The 23666-nt window shown below is 37.1% G+C and overlaps 1 protein-coding gene across 2 annotated transcripts in view; it reads right to left on the reverse strand.

The window, feature by feature from the left end:
• Positions 1-66: 66 nt before the first annotated feature.
• LOC149415309 (uncharacterized) overlaps positions 67-23666 on the reverse strand; it is a 32721-nt gene continuing 9121 nt past the window's right edge. Inside the window, exons 6-23 of one of the 2 annotated variants that reach the window (XM_089642514.1) lie at positions 22872-23142; positions 22359-22482; positions 21396-21562; positions 20384-20530; positions 19289-19485; positions 17932-18150; positions 16086-16312; positions 15227-15298; positions 13835-13952; positions 13241-13303; positions 12081-12196; positions 10170-10814; positions 8537-8692; positions 7803-7917; positions 4589-4689; positions 4083-4160; positions 3004-3112; positions 67-2096 (exon numbers count right to left, since the gene is read on the reverse strand). In XM_089642514.1, coding sequence (XP_089498640.1) covers positions 1951-2096; positions 3004-3112; positions 4083-4160; positions 4589-4689; positions 7803-7917; positions 8537-8692; positions 10170-10814; positions 12081-12196; positions 13241-13303; positions 13835-13952; positions 15227-15298; positions 16086-16312; positions 17932-18150; positions 19289-19485; positions 20384-20530; positions 21396-21562; positions 22359-22482; positions 22872-23142 — 3071 coding nt within the window. In that variant the 3' untranslated portion in view covers positions 67-1950. Of the gene's footprint in view, positions 2097-3003; positions 3128-4082; positions 4161-4588; positions 4690-7802; positions 7918-8536; positions 8693-10169; positions 10815-12080; positions 12197-13240; positions 13304-13834; positions 13953-15226; positions 15299-16085; positions 16313-17931; positions 18151-19288; positions 19486-20383; positions 20531-21395; positions 21563-22358; positions 22483-22871; positions 23143-23666 lie in introns of both variants that reach the window. The other variant, XM_089642513.1, reaches the window with a different exon arrangement.

Raw genomic sequence — 23666 nt, forward strand, 5'->3', positions numbered from 1 at the left:
AAACATGTTTCACAAATTTAGTAAAAGCATAATGTTTATTTATTTACAATATAATTTATTAGGGTAAGTTGTCATACAAAATTCCTTTTTCTAGTCTTCACACATTTACCACAATGAGATGAAAATATACATGACTGTATTATTATAGGTACCTTTTAAAAATTATAATACATAACACTAACAAATCAATGTTTTGATAAATCAAAATATATAACAAACAAAATAAATAAATTTCTCTAAAGAAGCATTATTCCCATGCAAAATTTGTTCTTCGTTAAACTCAGGTTGGATTTTACCTTTTTTGTATATCTTGATTTGTAGACATTTAGATTCTGTATGCAATGACCACTGAAGATAATAATACACACTAGAAATGACGTCCATGTGTGTAGTTTTGAATGGAAACCAATGTCACCACTAACTTTAATACCTCTAGCATGCACTCTGTCTCTCTTACGTGATGACACAACACAGTTTTGTATTGGAAATTTAAGGCCCGATTGACCAGACTTTCAAATCGTGAAACACACCCACATCGCATTTCTTGTGTTCTTCTTTAATTCTATGGCGAGGCTATCCCCTAGTGATTGTATAATATAACAGACCTTTTCCCCAAAAAAATCCATCCATTTTCTTTTTACTATTACAGAATATTATAAATATTGTATTTACAAGAGTTACTACTACATAATAAAAATAAAATGTCTTATTACATATTTACATTTTGTCAAGTGCCTATATTATTATAACGCGTATATACAAGTCTAACAGACTTACTAATAAACGTGTTTTAAATTTTACACAACTGACAAACGAGGAATTATGAAGGGTAAATAATTGTTTATCAGTTGTGTAAAATTTAAAACGCTTATTAGTAGTAAGAATGTTAGTGTTTAATCGGTTCGTTGCCACCGGTCACAATCGGGACCGTTCGGGTTCGTTTACGTTCTCAAAATTTATTGGCAGTGAACCTGTTTATAGTCAGCTTTTCTTAAATAATATGCAAAAACGAAAATAACACCTTCTGAAAATGTCTAATTGATATTTCATAAATACAAGAACAAAACTTGGTAAAATCATTTCAATTTGGTTACAAACCAAAAATATATTTTTAACATTTTGTTGATGTATGTTATTCATTGTCACTTTAATGTTGACGACACTAGGGCATTTCAAATTTCAAATCCCAAATCGGGTAAACAAAACAATATTTAAATAAAACAAGGTAACTTTGTTTGTAGCACTATATATTTATTTTTTAATAAACGCCAACCAGTTTTTTCCTGCCTGAGAAAGGAACGATTGTTCCGAAAATAATCAGCGTTTATTAAAAAATAAATATATAGTGAATCAAACAAAGTTACCATGTTCCATTATTTATAATGGACCACAAAGTAGCTACTTTAAAAAGTATAAAACATTATTTACTTAGACATTTCTACAAATGTGTTATAATTCAGTCACCTCACTCATTTTTGCATAGCTACGCAACCCGATTTGTAGGCGGTCCAGTTAAAAACACTCAGACCGTGCGCAGACAAGTTCCACAATGGACTAAACTGCAAACCGCTGCCTTACTTAAGCGAACATTACTTTTCTGCGTAAGGTCTGGTTATTTAAATATGTGCTCTTCGGCGGTCAACCTACGACTGATGTCTTAGTTATTCAAAGCATTCTCAAACCCTCCTCGTCCTGCTGCCAAAAATATGGAACTAACTTTCTAAGCCCAAATTTCAAAGACGAAAACGCCTGACATATCTTCAATGGATTTATTTGATCATTGGCAGTAGTGACCCTTGGGGTCCAACGCTGGTTTAGTTAACAGTCCTTATAGTGGGCAGCAGCAGGTTGGGGGATCCGACACAGTGGACCCTAGTGGTTCTTTGTGGTGGTGTGGTGCGCGGCACGTGGGCCACATGGGCTGACACGGCGGGCCCCACGATGCAGCCGCTAGTGGTTCCTTGTGGTGGGCGGGTGCAAGGGGGCAGCACCGGGCGGCAGGGCAGGGCGCGGCGAGGGGGCCCCAGCGCCGGGGGCTGACACGGGGGGCCCCACGATTCGGGCGTACACCTGGCGTCCACCTACTGTTCCACCTCCTTCATTCAAAGATCAATACGTCAATAATAATACATAAGGCAGGTGAAGCTACTGATTCAACACGTGACTTGAATTGATTGTGAGGTTAGGAAGAGGAAACTTTGGTAGTATGTGTACGTAGGTTGAATATATGTACTGCATATTATTTTATATAAACTTTGTATACATGTGAAATAACTATCCATGCCTGGTTTTGAACGTGCAAATATAGCCAAGAAGCTGTAAGAATCTGTACTGCCACGGAGCCTAATAATTTTTATAATGAATTTAGTATTTAACCCATCAGGCCTTTGACGTGTGGACCATATATTTCTATAAGACGCTGTCAGAAAGCCAGGGAATTTGTGTGTGTTTCCATTTTGCCAAAAAATCTAAATAAATGAAATACTTCTGAAAGTATCTGAAAACTAAAAACTGTTTTTGAAAGAAAATGAAATACACCACCAAATTTTATTATTACAAATTTAAAAATAATTTATAAAATATTAAAATTTTGGATGCAAAAAAAAAAAGGTTTTAAAAATGGCTAACCCTAAATTTTTACTGAATTAAAATTACTGATAACAAAAAAAAACACTCTCACACATTTTAATAGACAAATGAATTATAAGAAATTATGGTCATCACACTTTTTTGAAGTTTCATTTAAAAAAAAATAGTTAATAAAAGATTCAAAAATTTTCCTAAAATTGTTTTCTCTTTCTAACCCCGTTTAGGTCATATTTCTCACCATTACAGTACGGGAGACAAAGATTTCTGTAAGACCATATGAGCTGTATCCAAAAGTGAACAAATTGACTCTTCAGGTAATAGCTGTCTGTTTGCAAAGTCAAACAAATTAGCCTGACGGGTCAAAAGTATCCAGGTAAATTCCTAACGTTACACAAACAAACGTGATTAATTTACCTCTGGTGAGAGTTTGATGGACGGGAAGCAACTTGAGACCATGAAGTCTCGCCCCACTGGCCAATATCACTCTGCCGGTAGCTGGGCTGTTGTTACCAGACACTGCACCCTGGAACAAACCATTCTATTCTTCAAAAGTCACCACCATCTCTCTTGTACTTATTATGTACCGATATTTAATGAACAAAAATGGATCAAATAAATTATTGAAATTTAACATAAATTAAACGAAACATTCATGTTATTTATTGATCACCGCGACATCTCAAACTTAATTAACCGCTTGAATGCTGGCATAACCCTAACCGATATCCAAGCAGCTCAACTGCACTTGAATCGATTTTATGGTATTTTGAACTTTGAATAATGCTCCTAGCATACTAAAATTTTGCAAGGAAATTTATTTATTGTAGTGAAGAATTAAATTAAAACATAAAAAAATAAAATAACAGTAAAGAAAGAAGCAATAACATAAACCTGTTATGTAGTGACCTCATTAAAATAATTGGCGTTAAAATGTGTTATTAGTGCGGCTTTATACTTTAAGGGTCATTTTAAGAGTGGTATAATTGTCACAATAATACATACTAGAGGACCTTGATCTAATGGTAGGTACATGAAATTGAATCAACATTAAATTAGATTAGAAATATATTTTATATAAATAATATTTCTATAAATAAGTTTCGTCACTTGCAAACATGTTTATTTTATCTGTAGAAAAGTGCATTGCCATTGTGGAAGCGTCATCGACCTATTACAATTATGTTATATCATATTATTACATTTATTGTGAAAAATATTTTTGGATTTCTGTACTTAAATCTTTTATATATCTAGCTGAAGTCCCCTGTCGGTCATTGCCCAGTCGTTACACAGTCGTTTGCAGAGTCTTTGCACAGAGTTTTTCCAAATCAGATTTAGACAGTGACATAATCTCGGAACAGATAGATGAGGGAGAAAAATCATTTCTCTGAATACATATAAGTAGCTATTATGGGGAAACTACTTATTCAATTTACATAAAATTTTGATAAACACATGCGATTTTCAAAAAGGAAAATAAATCATCAACAAACCTGGTGTAGTCGAATGGGGGAAGCTTGTAACTTAAGTGCCTGGCCGCCCAACATTACGCCAGTGTTACCCACACGACCCTGCCAAAACCAAAATACATTATACTCAACCATTATTCATATTATGGTAAAATTACCACACACCTCCTCAAACATTTCTATCATAATACGTATTTCGGATGCTAAAGGTAAAATACTGCTTTATTACCAACCTTATCAAATACACAACAGGTGGCTTACATATATTGGATAACCAACCATAGGTCACCCAAAATGGTACACTACGTTTGGTGACTTAGCAAGTGTGTCCATGTTCATAGGGTAAGGTTTGTCCGGGTCTTGTGATGGTGGATGTGCATGCCCACCAACTGCGTGGCAGTCCGAATCGGGAGAGCGAGACTTATCTTAAAAAGATCCTTAAGGAAATTATTTTCTTCAGGGCATCCAGTGTGGAGTTAACGTTAAAAAATCAAATTAAAATAAATGACTTAACAATTTGAAAGACTGACCTGAACGGGAGTGGAAGAAGAAGCGGCTTGCAGTCTTAGGGCGGGACCCAATAGGTGGCCACCGCCACTGGCCACCCTAACTACCTGCCCACCAGAAGACACTAAAACAGACAAATACATAACGTTGTCATCTGATCAGCCAAGATGTTTTCACCTGATCAGTGATTAGTCATTGATTCCAACTAAGGTACATATTATGGGGGGTTCCATGACAATACAGAACTCCATTGTGAAGTCATGAAAAACCAACATAACCTATTAATTTATTATGTAACCTGTTTTGTACGGTTACCGTTGAGAGGCTGAAGGGAATGTGAGGGGTAAGAGATGGGATGAGGAAGGGTGGAAAGTAAAGGTTGCACAACAAGCGAACAACACGTGCTTACGATTGTGTATATTGGACACTGTAATGCTATCCGGAATGTTGGCTAAAGGAGGAAGTGCAACACGGCATAATACCCCAAAAATTAATCACAATAAGCCCTTTCCTTGCCTACTTGTTTTATAAGCGAAAAAAAAATTCAATGTTTTATGCAGTAACCAGTTGTCGCCAATGAGGCGGTTTTGAGTTTTTGGTTGAGTTCCACGATTACCGTGAAATCTTTATTCTGTAATAATTGTTTTTTTTTTTTAATTCAGAGTGTTTTGTACACAGAGCTGCCCACAAGGGCGAGGGGAACAAATCAAGTTGTTGCGAAGCAGGGGGAAGTGTGCTGTCAGTGATTTGTCAATAAATTAATCAATAATAACAGTATACAGGCATCTCACAATTTAGTGCGCTAAAATATATTCTGCTTAAGAATAACTAATTTTTTTTACAATGGCGTGCAAATTGGTAGCCGTGTAAAAAACTTAACTACATATCCCAAAGCGGGTAAACAAAAGTTTGGGATTGTTTCCAAAATTTTACATTTTGTTAGACTATTACAAATGTGTTTCGCACTGTTAGCTTTGCTAAGCCAGGGATTGCGTTTAACCTTCCAGCGGGCGCGTTGAGAAATTTCCCTTGAGCAGGCGCTTGTCGTAAATTTTACGTCATCGAGTTTTCTCCATGTAAGTGGTGTTTTCTTTATAAAAATTTTAGGTAATTTCTTCAAGGTTATGAAAAATGATAATAGGCAGTACATAAAAAAAATAATTTGACACTCTAAACATGTTAATATTTCAAAATAGGTAAAATATTTTATCGACTTATTTAGTCAGAATCAATATTCTCATCCTTACAATTGTTACAAACCACCTCAACTGAAGAATGGTTCTTGCATGTAAAGGACTGGCAACGGCATCACTTCATTGATGCTGAGGATCTTTTCTTATCCAGTGCACATAACCGGCAAACACCGCGTTTTGGAAAGCTTCTGTTTTCTTCTTCTGTTATCGGTTCAACTGCCTGACCGTAATTCACTTTGAGAAAAGCACTTATATCTTGCGGTAAATGTTTGCATTTGATTTGACTCTAGCATAGCTCGATACTTACGACTAAGTGGTAAGAGTGGGGGAAGCAATAAGGCGCGTCTGTCGTAAATTTTACGACAGCGCGCCCGCTGGAAGGTTATGAATGAACATTCAGATCCTGTGTAGAAAAGTCTTACAATGGATTGCGCTGCAAACCGTTCCCTTACTAACATTATTTTAATGTGTGCTTTTCGTGTCTAATGTTGTAAATTGTTCAAAGCGTTCACGAGCCCTCATGGTGCCAAAAATATGACTTTTTTTTTTTCTTTATAGTGAATACCTCACAAGAGTCCCAACTGCTCCCGTCTGGAGCCAGTGAGACTATGGCATCCCCAATTGGGGGATGTTGTGAGGCTGAAGGTAAGTGGGGAAGGGAAAGAGGAAGGTGGGGAAGTACCTGGCTATTCAGATCTAGTCACTAAACACGGCTAAAACCATTTGGAGCAACGTTTCAATTCTGAATGGTGGTCTTACACCAGGGCGATACTGGTAGTATCTTCCACTCTGGAACGTGCCGCAAATATACTATATATTATTTTAATTAATTAATTGTGAAATAACACAAATCAATCAAATAAAATTTATTTGCGCACGCCGGGTTCGAACCCGCGACCTTCGGAATGGCAGTCCAATGCGTTACCACTGGACTATGCCGGCCGTCAAATATGGATTTCATGTTAGAGTAAGTCTATCTCTTCTGAGGTCAGTGGTTTTGTATGATTTCCAGTGCTGGGATTTGAACAACTTTTCAATATTTAAGGCACCTTAAAAAAGGTGGTGAAAATTTTATTTAATGTATAAACCATTGTATATGTGAAAACCTTACTAATTTATACGTAAAACAGAAGCTGACATAAAATAGTTCATGGAAAGATAAATAAGTTATATGAATTGCTTATCTAGCCAAACATGGTTGTTTATCTGTTGTATAAACTTGAAATTAATAATAATTTCTCATCAAAATTTGGAATTTTTCCAAGGTATTTTTAATGTTCTATGTATTTAATCATTTTGAAGATGTCGTAAAAACCAATACCTTTTCAAAAACTAGATAAAAATGATCTTTTAGATTTTTGTATTTGATATATATTCTAATAGTGCAATATTTTAAAATCAAACATAAAAAAGTTGAAATAGCTCACCACAAACATTTTGATCAAAATTTCGATAAATTTCAGAGAATTAAAAATTAAAAAAAACATAGTCTTTTTATTTAAGGAATTTGCAAGAAAAAATGTCGCTTCACCTTTGAACTCGTTCATACAATAAATGATTATAATAATTCCCAGAGAATAACCAAAAAAAAAAAACATTTTAAATTGATTTTTGCAGAATATAAGTGTTGATTTCTTGGAATTGTATTTACCTACACATTCGTAAGGCAATTTATGTTATTATAAAACATCACTTTCATGAAATTCTTATAAAATTCGTAACAGTCAATTAAAAAATAATATGTCTGAATAACCTAGCTTTTTCCATTACCATGAAACTGAATTCACAAAATGACATTATTAAAACTGTCAAAATAAATCACACATCTCAAACCACAAATATTGCCTGGAAAATGTGCCAGTCTGCCAAAATGCAATGTTGCGAGATATTTTTTTAATAGTAATAATTGGAAATAGAAATTGAACAGTCTTTGTACAATGTACAACAAAAAACTGTTTAACGGTTGTCTGATTATGATTTTTTATTAGTAAGGCTGTTGGAGTTTAGTGTTTCGGTATATATATGTAGTAAAGAAGATACTAACCAATATTACTGAGCAGTAAAGTGTGTTGGGTGGTGGTGGGAGTTGGTCGCTGATTTCCTGCCGCTTCGGGATTGTTTCCCGCTCCCCCGTGGTTGGATACCGCACCCCCACTTGCCTACACAATTAAACATAACATATTTCAACCAACTACTGTATTATTTAATAACCCACCCCTTAACCCTTCAAGCTAATTTGTTTACTTTTGGGAACAGCTCATATGGTCTCTCTTACTGTTGCGGTGAGAAATATGAAAGAGAAAATACCATGCTTTATATTCAAATCTAACCATAAGTTAACCATGGTAGAATTAAAATGTGCAATTACTTGAATCCAAAGGTTCCGACCGCAATTTAAAAAAAACTTTTGAGACCTGAAAACTTTTGTGAATTTTTATAAATTATTTTCATATGAAACAATAAAAAAATGAGGTGATAGATAGTACATTTATTTGTTTAATAAAATAAGTGTATTTTCATATATTTTTTTCATTATCGGTAATTTTAGTTTAAAAAAAATATATATGTTTATTTCTAATAATAAAATTTGAAAGCGTATTTCATAACCTTTCAAAAACAGTTTTCAAGTTTCGGATACATTCAGAAATATTCCATGGTGATGGGATAGACTGCATTAAAAAGGCTGGAATTGAAAAGGTTAAGTTCCAAGGTGAATAGAATTCTTCTTTGTTAAAATTACTGAAACAAAAAAATTGTAAACAAAAAGCATGTACTGACCTGCAGCATAATATTGGAGTTGAGGGTTGAGGGATTGGGAGATGAGGTATGCAGCAGGACGGGCTTGCCCTGCAACTGCGCCAGGCTCAGACTGGACACCCTGACGCCTGTGGGGGTGGACATCCTGCTGCCCGTGACTATGTTGCCACCGCGCACCTGAACCATACAAAAAGTTATTTATTTATCACAATCATTTTATGGCAACAAACTCGGTTTTTTATTTGGCCTTTGGAGTTTTTTTTTTTTTTTTTTAAATACAAACACATAAAATTAGATGTCAGTTTGAAATAATATTACAGTCCATAGAATATACATATAGTTAAATAATCGAGGCTATCAATGTGTCTTAGGACGGGTTGTTTCGGAGAATTTGAACAATTCATCAAATTTCAATGTTCATTTTCAGGTCCTGTGAAAGTCCTATTCAAGTTCTGTTATTATATCATTGTAGGCTAGTTGTTTGACAAAACTGAAATAAAAACAGAACTTGAAAAAACCTTTCACAGAACTTGAAAATGAACGTTGAAATTTGATGAATTGTTCAAATTCTCCGAAACAACCCGTCCTTAGTGTACATAATATTTGAAATTATAATAGTATTATTATTACAACAAAGGCGAACAGTTAGTTAGCTGACATAACATTTCTATATAGAATTTTAAACAATAACATTGACTGTACCGAACTTCTTTCCCTAATTAGTTTTAATATAACTGTGAGACATATCCACCATACAGCACTACTCTACATGCCTAATTACAAAACAAATGCAGCAGCAAATACGCCAATTAACTGTAGACTTCATACCTTCAATAATATTTGCCTAAACTCTAACAGTGACATTTTTTCAAACTCACTGACTGCATTTAAAAAGAGTATCATGGCAGTGATATAAACTCCTCAATGCGCATAAATATTGTTTCATTTCTATATATATATAACACCACTTCTCACACATACATTTACTGTTTACATTACACATGTCACCTGGTAATTGCTCAATATAACTAACTAACCATCACGCCGTTTCACCGCAGGGGTAGGCAGAGAGGACGGACCGCCAAATAACTCGGTCTTGGCACACACTTCTTGCCTCATTCACATTCATGCATCATCTCATACATACTCTTCTATTATTTTGACTCTTGACATAGCCCAACTCAAGTATCTGATTCACTTGATCGTGCCGTGTCTTCCTCGGGCGTTCCCGACTTCTGCTACCATTTTCCTTCCACTCCTTTGTTCGCTGATTCGCTCTACATGCCCAAACCTCCAAGAGTCCTTTTCATAATCGCTCAATAAACCTACCACAAATAAGAAATTACAAGGAAACATGTTATTGGTATCCACGATAAAATATTTAGTATGTGTAATATTGTACCACTTCCACTGTAATAAAATTAAAATAAAATATCACATTGGATTCTCGTGCCAATGAGGCTACGACTTTTTAATTACTCTTAAATTGTCCAATAAAAAATTTAAAAACAATGACCAATTATGAACCTAAATATTATATTTTGCAAAATATGTATGTATTAATGCAACCCATATGATCTATATTAAAATTTAAAAAAAAAATTAAAAAAAAAACAAATTCCGTGGTTAAGATAAATGAATTTGAAAAACATACCTGCGCATTAGTTAATATCTTGGCTACAAGTGGAGTCGTCTGTCTTTGTGTTGTTGTTCTCAAGGTCCCGTCTCCAGAGGGTCTCGAAATACTCTGACCCGATGCCATCTGAACGGTGTGTCCATTACCCAACTGAACCGTCTGCCCGCTTCCCAACTGAACCGTCTGACCACTTCCCAACTGAACAGTTTGTCCACTTCCCAACTGCACCGTTTGTCCTCCCAACTGAACAGTTTGCCCGCTTCCCAACTGAACTGTCTGCCCACTTCCCAATTGTACAGTCTGTCCTCCAAGCTGGACAGTCTGCCCGCTTCCCAACTGAACTGTCTGCCCCCCCAACTGGACAGTCTGCCCGCTTCCCAGCTGGACTGTCTGTCCCGTTAGTTGAACAGTCTGGCCACTGCTGAGTTGAACAGTCTGTCCTCCGAGCTGGACGGTCTGTCCGGCTAGTTGCACTGTCTGCCCGCCCAGCTGGACAGTCTGTCCCGTCAGCTGCACCGTCTGACCGGCTAATTGGACGGTCTGCCCGGAAGCCAGCTGCACAGTCTGGCCGGCTAGTTGGATAGTTTGACCCATGCTGGTGGGCTGCGACTTTACCAGAGCGGGAGACGAGCCAGGGGTTACGGGAGGAGACGATGATAATTTCTGAAAGAACACATTCATTAATTTTTTTTTACATTAGCTCAAAATAATTTTCCTCAGGGCCTAAGTTATCTTTGGGGATGTTGCGTGGAGGGTTTTTTTGAAGAAAGGAAGATCTAGGAAGGAAAAGGGTATGAGGGGTGGGTAGTAATCTGGGGGTTAGTGTGTCCTGCTGGAGAGGTAAAAAGATCCCTCAACCAGTCTCTCCAAATCCGGCCAGTAGGTGAGCAGAAGCATCTAGACCTAGACAATCCTCACCCCACGAACCCTGGCACCCCTTCTAAATCACCAAACATAGGGAACCACTCGGGGTGACCTATGGCACAGGCGTTGGTTATCCTATGAATGGTTCCTGGGAAGGCAGTACCCATACCCGCCTCCCAAATGATTAAAGATTGCACGATGGTGACAACAGACAATGTGACAGATTCCTAACATTGCTTGGTTAGTGCAGAAATTCTTATTTCTAAACCTTTGGAAGATGTCACAAAAGACAGCAGTTTCAAAAAAGTCAAATTTAGGCGATGCACTACGTCGTGTAATATTTTGAATCGAGCCGCTATCAATAACACACCTTAAGTAGATGGCGATAAGGCTTAAATTCCCGCTTCACACCATCCACCTGTTTTGATTTAAAAAGTGCCTTTTATTTTATTTTGTGGGTGTTCAGGCACAAATATTTAAATGTTTTTCGATCATTTTATAAATAACTTAATTTGCCACATTATATAATAAAACCATAACCGAAAATGGGTTCGTAAGTAGGAGATTTTGAACTTTGAAGCAGTTTTCATAGGCCTATACATTATTTTTTTCTGGGCTAATAAAAAGACTTATCTAAAAAATACTCGATTATTTCAAAGGCCAAGATGTATTCTACTCGCAGTATTTAATTAAAGCATCTGAAACATTTCTAGGCGACCAAATTTTCAAACCAAAAACACATGATTTTAAATTACTACGTAGTGCATCGCCTTAAAGTGAAAAAGAAAGATGACTGATTTAATACAGCTGGAAATCTATTCTTACATACACCTGGCTGAATAGTTATTGAGCTTACCTAGGAATCGATTCTTCAATCCAAGCCGCTCACAATCACCGTGGAAAGTACTTGCATCGGTTGACATTCTTCGGTCACATGCCAAATGTCAAAAGTTATTCCACTCCAACAACAAGTGGGTTGAACCACTCGTTGTTCGAATGGAATGACTGTGCGGAGAATAGAGGCCCTGGTTGACTGTACAAGAAGTAAACAGTGTAGAAGAATACCTGTGTCGAGTGTATGGTGTGCAGCAGTTGGTCGTGCGACATGGGCTGGCCGTGCGTGCGCTGATGCTGCATCAGAGACTCCAGCAGGATCCTCTGGTGAGCTGGGGATAGGGCACCTACACATCAATATCATTACAGTCAAATGACACTACTAAACCAACAGAACATAACAGAAACAAATTATTACACCTGGAAATAATATAAATCAAATAAATACACATTGAGTACATATTAAAATATTCATCAACAATTTATATTTTATAATGTATAAACGTAACGTATCGACGGGCCCATGGAATCGACCAAGTACAGTAGAACCCCACTAATTCAAACCCTGATAATTCGAAATATTTTTTCATACAAATTCGTTTTTTAATTCGAAATTCGTTAATTCATAATACGAAATTTATTATTCAAATGCGAAAAAATTCGATTTTTGCGAAAACAAATCATATAATTTCATAAATCTGAATCTGATAAGACAGCCGTGGTGGTGAAATACACAAAATGTCTTTTTACGTGGTTACACATCGTCCTAATTTGTATTATTATTTTCTAAAACTGAATCGATTTACACCAAAAGGTCATATTTTTTAGAATATACTTTGAATATCTGAGTTTGAAGGCCATTTACAACATGTATTTTTACGAATTTCCATCAAATATCTGAATTTCAAGCCCCGCCCGCGACGGTAATCGACTGCGAAATATAGATGTATGCGAAAATATATTATATTTTTACGACTTTTATTTTGAATATCTGAATTTCAAGGGCCTACCGCGGCGGCATTTGGCAGAGAAAATTTGATTAAGCAGAAATCATGTGATAGTTTTACGAATGGCCAGCCGGGACGAAATCAGCAGCAAAATTTCGAGTTTACTTTTAATATCTGAAATTAAAAAGCAGACCGCGATGGAAATCGGCTGCGAAAGTACGAGTTGCGCGGAAATGTTATGTATTTTTACGAGATTACATTGTTTGATTAAATATCTGAATTTAAAATGCCGGCCGCGATACTATTGGCCGCGAAAGTTTGAGTTACGCAGAAATGATATATATTTACGAACTTATTTTGAATTTCTGAATTTGTATATAAAAGAATAAAGATACAAACAACTGTGAAAATGATTAAATAGTGCATATAAATAACAATACTGACCTGTTGTCTGCAATTGTGGCCTCTGAACCACCACCTTTGCTTGAGTCTGCATGGGACGAGGGCCTAAAGGAAGAAAAATTCAATTGCATTACATTCTTTAATATGTTTCAATAATAAATTATTATAATTCAGGACAATTTTATTAACAAGTTCATCCCCACCTTTTCACAAAAAAACAGACTTTGGCTGCAATATTTTTGGCTATTTAAAAAAAATTATGTGAATACCACACAAGAGTCCCAACTATGGCATCTCCAATTGGGATACGTTGTGAGGCTGAAGATAGTGGGTAGGGGATGGATATAAGGAAGGTAGGGGAGTATCTGGCTATTCAGATCTAGTTATCAAACATGGCTAAATCCATTTCAAGCAACTTTTCAATTCTGAATGGTGCTCCTACACCAGGGCCATACTGAGAGTATTTTCCACTGTTTTGTTAATTTAATAAGTTTAAAAAAAGTACAGAATTTTTTTTTCAGAGATTGAACAAAAAGAAACTGATTTTATATAATAAGGATTCAGATTTTTGGTTCTTGGCTGGCAGTGGAAAGGCTGCTTGTGCATGACTAGATAAGTGGACGACGGGAGGCGTACCTGACGGGGGCGGAGTAGACGGCCTTAAGGCCTGCGGGCTGATGAGGCTCTTACCAGAAGCCGAGGAGTTGAGGACCCTGACCACACTGCGACCGGCCACTGCACCCTGACGGATTCCCTGAAACCATTACACATCACATTTATAGTCACATGACATGTATGTTTCCATTGTACTTAATGAACAGCATCACCGTTATGCTTGACCGCAGATTGCTATTTACTCAAAAGCTGAAACGGGATGTGCAGAGCAAAAATTACCTTGATGAGTTTTGAGCAAAATAGGAATAAAAATTACAATGAATGTATTTTTGAAATGGTTTTCTGTTTACCAGATAATGTATCTTATTATTCATATATATTTCATGTTTATATCGTACAACTTTTCCAAATAATAATTCACTTTATCTAAAACTAGTTTTACTATTTCTACATAAACCTTAATACATACCCTACATGAAAGACATAAATCAAATATGTGTGATAGAAATAATGATCATTATACTACTTTGATAACTAAAATATAATTTTTTCAACTTAGTTTTACGCAAATTAATTTTGACAATCGTGGACAAATTATTTACATTACATTACATTGGAATCTACAATGAAATTAGCGCAAGTGATTTTGGTTTTGTCCTTTATACAGTTTTCAAAGCATAGAGGCGAAAATCGCATCGGAAAAAATTCCAATGTGGATGGTATTAGAGCTTACACATGTTCGCGAGTGCCAAGAATGGTCGTAAAAGTTGGCGTACACATGTGCTCAAAAAACAGTATACTGGTCATCAAATGTGATGGGTTTGAAACAAACACCTCAAACTAATAACGTCTCCACACGACCGTGTCAAAAGGCTCAGCCGTCCTACCATCCTTTCCTTAAGTTAAGCCCTTTCCGCACATTTTCTTAAAAACGGTGGGCAAGTCAGATGTGTGTGGAGGTGTTATTGACCGAAGTAAATTTTAACAATTTTACTTTCACTATGTGTGCGTCCCTGTGTGCATGTGATAAATAAAAAATCTCATAGATCAGGGGAGACAATCAATTTGTTTGAGCGAGCTACCTATCAAATCCTCGAAATATTTAAGCCCCCGGTCCAATCCATGACAGGGGTGAGGATGGAGATGAATTCAATTGAACATTTGTTTTTAGTAATTTTGCCAATTTTTATTCAACACAACTAGTTGCATTCTTAACACCGGAACGGTTTTCTGTTCTTTCTCGCAATTTGATGAAATCCCAACACGTCGTGAGTGCAATATTTTTTGTGTTGTCAAATTCACGCCAACAAAGGTAAAACAGTTAGCGCTTTCCGGACGAAACATTTAATTTAATAATAAGGGATGTTTTCCTTGCTTATTATAGTCCCACACATAATGAAATGAATAACTTACGGAAGATGCCATAACTGATGATCGGGGTTGTAGGAGGGAAGTGCCGGATATACTTGACACTGCCATATTGATCTGAAACCCAAAAACATACTCACGTAAATACAAAAGTCTCCGTAATTCCGTTGTGTATAAGGATGAGTTTTAAATACCATTGCATTTTTGGGTGGCTGATTCAATTCATTGATCGAAAACAAGACACAAATCTTGTTGCGTCAGTCTTTTGTATTTTCAAAAAATTTAATTGAAAATGATGAATATTTTGATCATAGGAAATCAAACCTGTGATTTAAAAACAATGTCTTTAAGGCGATGCCATACGTAGTAATGCAAAATCATGTGTTTTTGGTTTGAAAATTTGGTCGCCTAGAAATGTTTCAGATGCTTTAATTAAATACTGCGAGTAGAATACATCTTGGCCTTTGAAATAATCAAGTATTTTTTAGATAAGTCTTTTTATAAGCCCAGAAAAAAATAATGTATAAGGCCTATGAAAACTGCTTTAAAGTTCAAAATCTCCTACTTACGAACCCATTTTCGGTTATGATTTTATTGTATAATGTGGAAAATTAAGTTATTTATAAAATGATCGAAAAAAATTTAAATATTTATGCCTGAACATCCACAAAATAAAATAAAAGGCACTTTTTGGCCATGTTTTTTTCTTGCATAAATCCAAACAGGCGGATGGTGTTAAGCAGGAATTTAAACCTTATCGCCATCTACGTAAGGGTTGTTATGGATAGCGGCTCAATTTAAAATATTACACGACGTAGTGCATCGCCTTAACAATAAAGCAACAAATCTGTTTACGCCGTTCATTAAAAAGCTTCCATTATATATGTGAAAATACGTATGGTACCTTATTATCAATTTGTAAGAGGGATGTAGGCATGGATGTGGATGTGGCAGTGGATACCATCAACTGCGGCTGCATCGGCTTGGGATCCTTCACTGGCTCCGGGGGCCTGGCTTCCTCCCGCTTGGCCGTCTCCGCAGGCTGCTTGACTATGACGGGCTCCAGCGTCTGATGCCACTGCTGTTGCAAATGCTGCTGCATCTGATTCTGCTGCTGATTTTGTTGATGCACTGAGAAAAGATTTTATGTTTTAAATCTTGAGCGATATTGAAATATTAATGTATACTTCATCTTTAACTTTTCGATTAACCCCTAGAGTCTTTTTGGGATCCCCCAGCCCTGATACGGACTAAAATTCATGTCTCATTTTGTATTACGATGTGATATATGATTTCAACAGTGTTAGAAAGACAGAACGCGCTTTGTAGTTTCATTTAAAAATTTACCATAGACACTTCCGAAAAATTTGAAATAATTTTATGAAACAACATTTATCATTTGAAAAATATTTGTTAAGGTTGTAAATTTTTTAGTAAATATTTCTGTACAAAAGAAAAAAAGTGAAGTGTCAATAACTTTTATAATACCTTTGCCTAATCAAATAGCATAGCTATATTAATATGCCATATAAACCATAATGAGTTTTTGTGTTTTAACCAAGTTTTTTAACTGGATTGTTCTCACGTAATTGAGAACATCTGTAAAAACTCAGTATAAATAAAAAAAGGTTTTTTAGTTTCATGAAAAGTGGTAATTACAGTTTACACAATAACAAAACATCAATAAGCGACTTTAAATCACAGACATAGGAATTAATAGACGAGAAGATAATGGCGAGGGGTAAAATCAACTGTTGAAGAACGAAGGGAGTGAAGCTGACTGTGATTCGTCAATAAATCAATCTGACAGTAAATAGGCATCTCGCATTATAATATCACCATTTACTTCTTAAAAGTAAAATCTGCTTTTGAATGAATAGACATTTTTACATGGGAGCGCAAATTACTCGCCACGTTATGAACAAATTTGCGAAGTCCAAATTCGGTAAAAAAATTCGGTTCTATTTTCAGAGTCGAATATTTCGTTTAAGTATTTAGTTAAGACACTTTTATAAATGTTCATAATTTACTTCCCAGCAACCAACCAGCTTTGTGTTTCGCGTCCAGACGTTTCTCGATGTGATAGTAACAACTGATTCATATTATACGATGTGAATATGCTTAAAATAAAGTAAAATAATGCTTATATGTGGAATGTAATACGACAATTGGGTTTATTCTCTTTTTCACATCTATTTTTATAAGTTTTCATAGTACAAGTCAACATTTTGCCGTGTTATTTCGTAAAATGAACCGATGATGCCTCGACCATAGTTCGCACAAGAATGATGACGTCACGTTTTCAAATTTCACTTGAGGACATACGCGAGCACAGCCGGCTCCAATGGAACCGGTATGGGGAGTGGGGATAATACGCTTTTAATCACTTAGGGCAGGTCTACTAATATTCGTATGTCTATGCTTTAAATACTTTTTATATATGTTTGGTCCAAAATTTTAATCTTTTTAATTGTTAATGTCCATTTGTAATACTAAAATCTGAAAGAGTCTTTTATACGCTATCAAACACAGTATTTTATTGTGAATACATTTAAAAAACAGCAAATGGAATCGAATGCGGTAATATTTCCCACGCCATCAGAATTTTGACAGTTTGTTTAAGAGAAATACATTGCAAAAGAACAGTGGCTCTAGAGGTTAAATGATATAGAAGTCACGGGCTTTGAAGTCGTATCTTTGACATTCTTGTTATAGAGTATATATTACTGTTTCAAGTTAATTATATTTACGGATTGGATTGGAGGGAAGTTTGTCAGCATGATGAATCTGCTGCTGCGGCTTGGTGAGGGTGATCTCCTGCCGGATCGTGGTGACTTCCTGCTTGAGCGGGGGCTCCAGCCGGAAGAGCTCCGGCGCCGAGGGTTCGGTTCCCTCCACATCCACGTTGGCATCCTCTCCGTCCCCGTCACTCTCCATGCTGCTGTTGACAGACGACGCCGCTATCGCCACTGAAATTTAATCATCATCTCAGTTATATGATTGTTTGTAACGCGTACAATGCTGAACAAATCAGGTGAGAAATCCACATTGCGCAGCTCCATTTCCACTTTTAATGAATCATTATATTTTTCATATAACATGTATTTCAACAGATGTTAATTGAATAAGCTATATTTTGAAACTGGGTTCATTACCATCTGACTAAGGACCAGTTGCATCGAAAATAGTTAAATAAAAGTATCTTTTGTTGTTATTTCTTGCACAAATGGTTGTTCCAACTTCGTTCAAATAAAAGGTAACTAAATAGTTACAAAATAGTAACTTTAATTTGACCCAGTGATATTGAGAGTTTAATGTTAGATTTTGGTTTAGGTAAAGCTGTCAGCTGTTTCCGGCACCGTGGAACAAAATATTGTTTTATAGAAAATTAAAGAAAAATGTTTGACAAGCACCCGGCTTGTCAGACATTTTTCTTGATAACCAATTGATTTTAGAATAATGTATAGTATAGTCTCAATTGCTCCCAATCGTTTAGAGCCAGTGAGACTATGGCATCCACCAAATATGGTATGTTGCAAGACTGAAGGTATTGGGGAAGGGAATGAGATGGGGATGAGGAAGGTGGGAAAGTACCTGGCTATTCAGATCTAGTCACCAAACACGGCTAAAGCCATTTCAAGCCATGTTTTGATTCAGAACGGTGGTCTTTCACCAAGGCGATATTGAAAGTATCTACCACTTTGTATGTATTATTTTTTGCAAACATCATGTAACAACGAATGGAATATTCGTCTCACAATATGTTTTAGTGATTTTCAGGCATATTTTATATGCATTTCCACACATTATCTCACTTTCAAAAGTCAATGAAACATTTTGTAACAAAATTGGTATTCATTTCTATAATATTGTTAGTTAGATAAACAATAAAAATCATCAGAGCAGCATGTGATTTGCCTGAGCCTGACTTATTTGTTTCGACGTAATTACTTATTTACTGGATAAAGCGTGTCAAAATAAGTACATTGTGACTTTGGTTCAAACCCAGTTTTGACAAAAATGTCGCTTAATGATTTCTGGCAGTAAACCGACAAAATAGAAGAAAGCCGATAATTATTTCATTAAAACTATTTCTATTGGACTAACCTGGTGTGCTGTTGGTGGCGGCATCATTCCCGGCCTTTTTGGAGGACCGTGCTCGTGGTCTGGCGCTGGAAGGCCTCTTGGTGGGGCCGCCCGGAGTCCCGGCCGCCGCTCCCGTCCCCGCCACAGCAGCGCCCCCTTTGCCCCCCTTGGCCTGGCCCTGGATCTCGGCATGCAGGCGCTCAAATTCTTCTTCCGTTCTGGAATGGTGATCCAACAGAATATCAGTTAACATACGTAAGACGGGAAGGGTATAGAGTGATTGTAACTCTGGTTCAATTAACTACAGTGGTCATTTTCAAAATTGGAACTGATGTGTCAAGAATTCAGAAAAGTGATACCTACCTGTAATATAATATTTTTACCAGAATATTACTATAATTCTATATTTGAAATGTGTATTTCTTTTGTTTAAATTCCTTAGGGTTAATCTTGAAAAGTAAAGTCAGATTTTGTGATTTTTCAAGGGTGTGCGCTTTTCCATTTTCAAAAAAGCGTTATTTACTAAAACAATATCCCGTGATTTTTCAGAGGTCTGCACTAGTTTTAATATAATTTCATTCTTTGATTAATTTTTTAGATTTAGTTTAGTTTGATATGTGTGGCTGCACACTAGTGCACACGTGTATTAAATCATCAATTTTAATTTAAGTGAGACGCAGCCGACAACAGACAATTCACTTTAAATGTAGTCATACTTTTCTATCTATAAACTAGCTGACATGTACCCGGTGTCGCTCGACTTTTCTCTACTTTCTATAAATATAATATGCGTGTATTAAATATATAAACCTTCTGGAAGAAATGTTAGTGAAAACCTTATCAAAATCCGATGCATAGTTTAGAAGAACTAAGCGCACAGACAGATACTGTAATCTCGATTCACTCTTCCTTCTTTTCTCGCAGAATCAGTAATATTCTTCAACAAATTTAGTTTGAGGGACAATATTAAAGTCTCATTTACACCATCTCCTATATTTACATCACAAAAATGTATGAAGTGTAAAAGTATTGTGCAAAAACAACCCATTTCCAACAAACTTGTCGATCCATTGACACACTGCAAGTTCGAGACTGGATTGTGTGGCAGACAGTTACCTTTCTCTGTGCAGGTAGTGCCACAGCTTGCGCGCGGGCAGGTACCTGACGCAGGGGTCGGGGGCACAGTGCATGCGGTCCAGGGCTCCGCTGACGGCCGCCTGCAGTGCCTGCTCAGCGGCCTCAGGCACCAGGTACTGCGATCGTCTAAAAACATAAAACACACAAAATAAGAAAATCGAAATTGATGATTTGTGTTTAGACACTTTGATACTGGATAAAACTAATAGTAGGAGTGAGTCGTTTCGTGAACCCAATCTCCATACGGATCAGAAAGAACCGGTTCGCAAAAGACCAATCTTCACGGTTCGCTGCGAATGAGTGAACTGGTGAGCAGAGTCGTTCGCTAACGAGTGATCCGGTGACCTAGTGACCCGCAGTGGACCGGTAACACCAATTAAACTAGGTAGGTATTTAGCTCCTAGACACAAATCTTGGAATTTTTTATTGAATCTATTCTATTTTAGAGGAAACTTTGGTATTGATTTAAAAGGGAAAAAGCACGAATATCTAGAGAACGTCTGAAATGTTAATGAAATGAAGTCAAATTCTGGAGAAATATCAAATTTCACGCCGCTAACGTAACCGTCGGCCGAAAAATTTGCAAAAAAACACAAAGCTTTCACATTTGAAAAAAGAATCACTTCAAAAAAGAATCTTCACTTCAACCGTTAAAAGAGTGACCATCTTGAAACGGAATGTACAAACAGACGAAATACAAAACTGTTGAGTATGGGACTTTCAGTCAATAATAGATTGGGTTAAGTATATATATATTTTTTTTCTTTCCTTCACATCTTCAAAGTTCTGTTTTGTCATTATACTATTTGATTTATGCACTATGGTGGGTTATTAGTCATAGCTAGAGGCAGTGGCGTGTGAACGGGGTTGTAGGGATCGTCACTGAGGGGGTGAAATAATGATAAAAAATTGTGTTTTTAAAATAATTTTAACAGTAGGTTATGCCCCTGGGCAAAATTCTTACAGTCGCTCGCATAAAATACATAATTACCTGAGAAGAGCAGTGATGTGGGCGCGGGTACCCTCCCCGCTGGGTAGACATGCCACAGCGTCCCGGACAAGCGCCAGCAGAGTGACGTGGCGTGGCCGCCCCGCCGCCAGTAGGCTGTGCCCCCGGGCACCCCTCTTCCCATCGCTCTCCTCGCTTGCATAAACTCCCTGCAAAGACAAACAAACATTTCTTGTATGCTTATTCGCACTGATTTGAATAGGTCTACGAACGGTTGAAATCTACTGACTGAAATAAATCTTCAAGAAATCTTCAACACCAATACAATTTACAATTGTAAACCTCCCTGGACACAGAGATTTACAAAACACCTTTTACATCCAATCCTAGAAAAGAGTAGTCGAAGCATGGAACAAACTTCCACAACAATGCTACTAAAATAAATCAATTTTAATTTCGATTGGATTCTTATTTGGAAAGAAGAAAGGATTAACCCTTCAGGTCTCTGGAATAATGACCGTTATATTTCTTAAAGATGCCGTCAGATAGTCGGAGAATTTGTGCATATTTCCGCTTCTCAATAAAATCCAAAGCAATGGGATATTTCTGAATGTTTCCTAAAATTAAAAACTGTTTTTGAAAGGTGAAATCTTTTTAACAATGTTCATGTGTCTAACTATGACATAGGGGAGACACAAGGATTTCTAAAAGACCATATGAGCTGTTCAGAAAAGCGAACATATTGACTCTACGGATAATAATGCACAGATAGGCTATAAAAGAAGAGAAGAAGAAGTGTGACCAGAAAAAACTATAGATACCAAATTTAACTTGAAGATAGACAGAAGGCAGACACAATTTAACTGCCTGCAAAATGTGATTTATACAAATTTAGCGTTATTAGCTATCGGAAGGTAGAAGGAACCAGGAAGGCATATCAGGCCCTGAAGCTTAGAAAGGTTATACCATATGATGTAAGAGTGTTAACAAAGAAAAGTATGTTACCTTGAGGGGGCCCACAACGGCGATCCCTCTTGCCAGCCTGTAGGTGAAGGCGCGATGGGGCCGCAGGAACCTCGCTCGCTCCTGCATGCGAAAGCTCTCGAGTTCAGCCGGAGACACGTGCCACCTGTGAGCCCATCTTAAAGCCGGTCAATCAATACACATCACAAATGGACCCTTTCACATAATTATATCAAGAGAAGGCATGAGAACACCAAATATATTATACTTTTATGTTTGCCTGCATTTTCAAGCTGCTGAAACTCAATGAGAGATGATATAGGTCACACATTTAGAGTTTAGACAAACTTAAGATTGTGTGATTTGTCTGCATGTGTAATATACTTCCAAAGAGTTGTCTTTGCCAAACATTGTCGAGAAACAGCCCTGTGTGAGTACTGCATTGGAGTCAACCAGGTTGCGACACCTATACAAACTTCTATAACATCAATCCCTCCATCAAACACTCATGCTAAAGTAGCGCAGACAGAGAGGGAAGGAGATTGGAGTCCATACCTGGCGTTGGGTGGGGAGGGGGGTGGGTCCTGGTGCGATGATACCGGGGGCGGGGGTGCCGGTGCGCAGGGGGGCGCCTGGCGGTGCGCCAGCCACTGCGTGCACAGCTGCGCCAGGTGCGCGTCCGAGTCGCGCCCAGCCCCTATCCACTGGTATACCTGCGCGCCCGCCTTGTACTGCAGGTAGGGCACAAACTCCTCCGGGAGGGACGGGCTTTCCCCCGCCAGGAAGGCCACAGCCGATGGTAGCGCTTTCACCCAATCCTCCACAGCTGAAATCAAATATGTTTAAATTTCGAACACGTAGTGTAAAAGGACAATAAGTGCGAAAAACCACAGTAATTTTTAAAAAGATAAGTTTCTTTAGCATTCACTACAAACTCTATATATTTTGAAACAATTAAGAAAACTTTATGTTTGACTTTGGGAGCGCTGTCATAGTAATGAAAAAAATTTATTCCACAATTTCTAGATTTTGTTGACAGATAAGCTAATAGACTCCATTCCAACAGTCAAATAACAAGAGGTACAACATTTGCACACGTACAAATTTATCATATGAGTATGGGTGGGCTTCAACAGCTCGGCTGTCAAATTATTTACCAGCTTATGTGTATCCTTCCTCTTACAACCTGGGTCTCTTCAGGACCCAGGCTCAATCCTTCCTTTTTGCAAAAATTACTTCGTCATACCATCCCCAGAGATGAAATAGGCTCTGAGGGAAATTATTTCTCTGCAGGCCTCCCTTGTGAAGTAGCGTAGGGAGTGGCGAACCCATCGCACAGGTAATGGAAAA

Source organism: Hesperophylax consimilis, chromosome 18 (assembly GCF_061612785.1).
Source record: "Hesperophylax consimilis isolate HC1 chromosome 18, BYU_Hcon_1.0, whole genome shotgun sequence".
Taxonomy (NCBI): domain Eukaryota; kingdom Metazoa; phylum Arthropoda; class Insecta; order Trichoptera; family Limnephilidae; genus Hesperophylax; species Hesperophylax consimilis.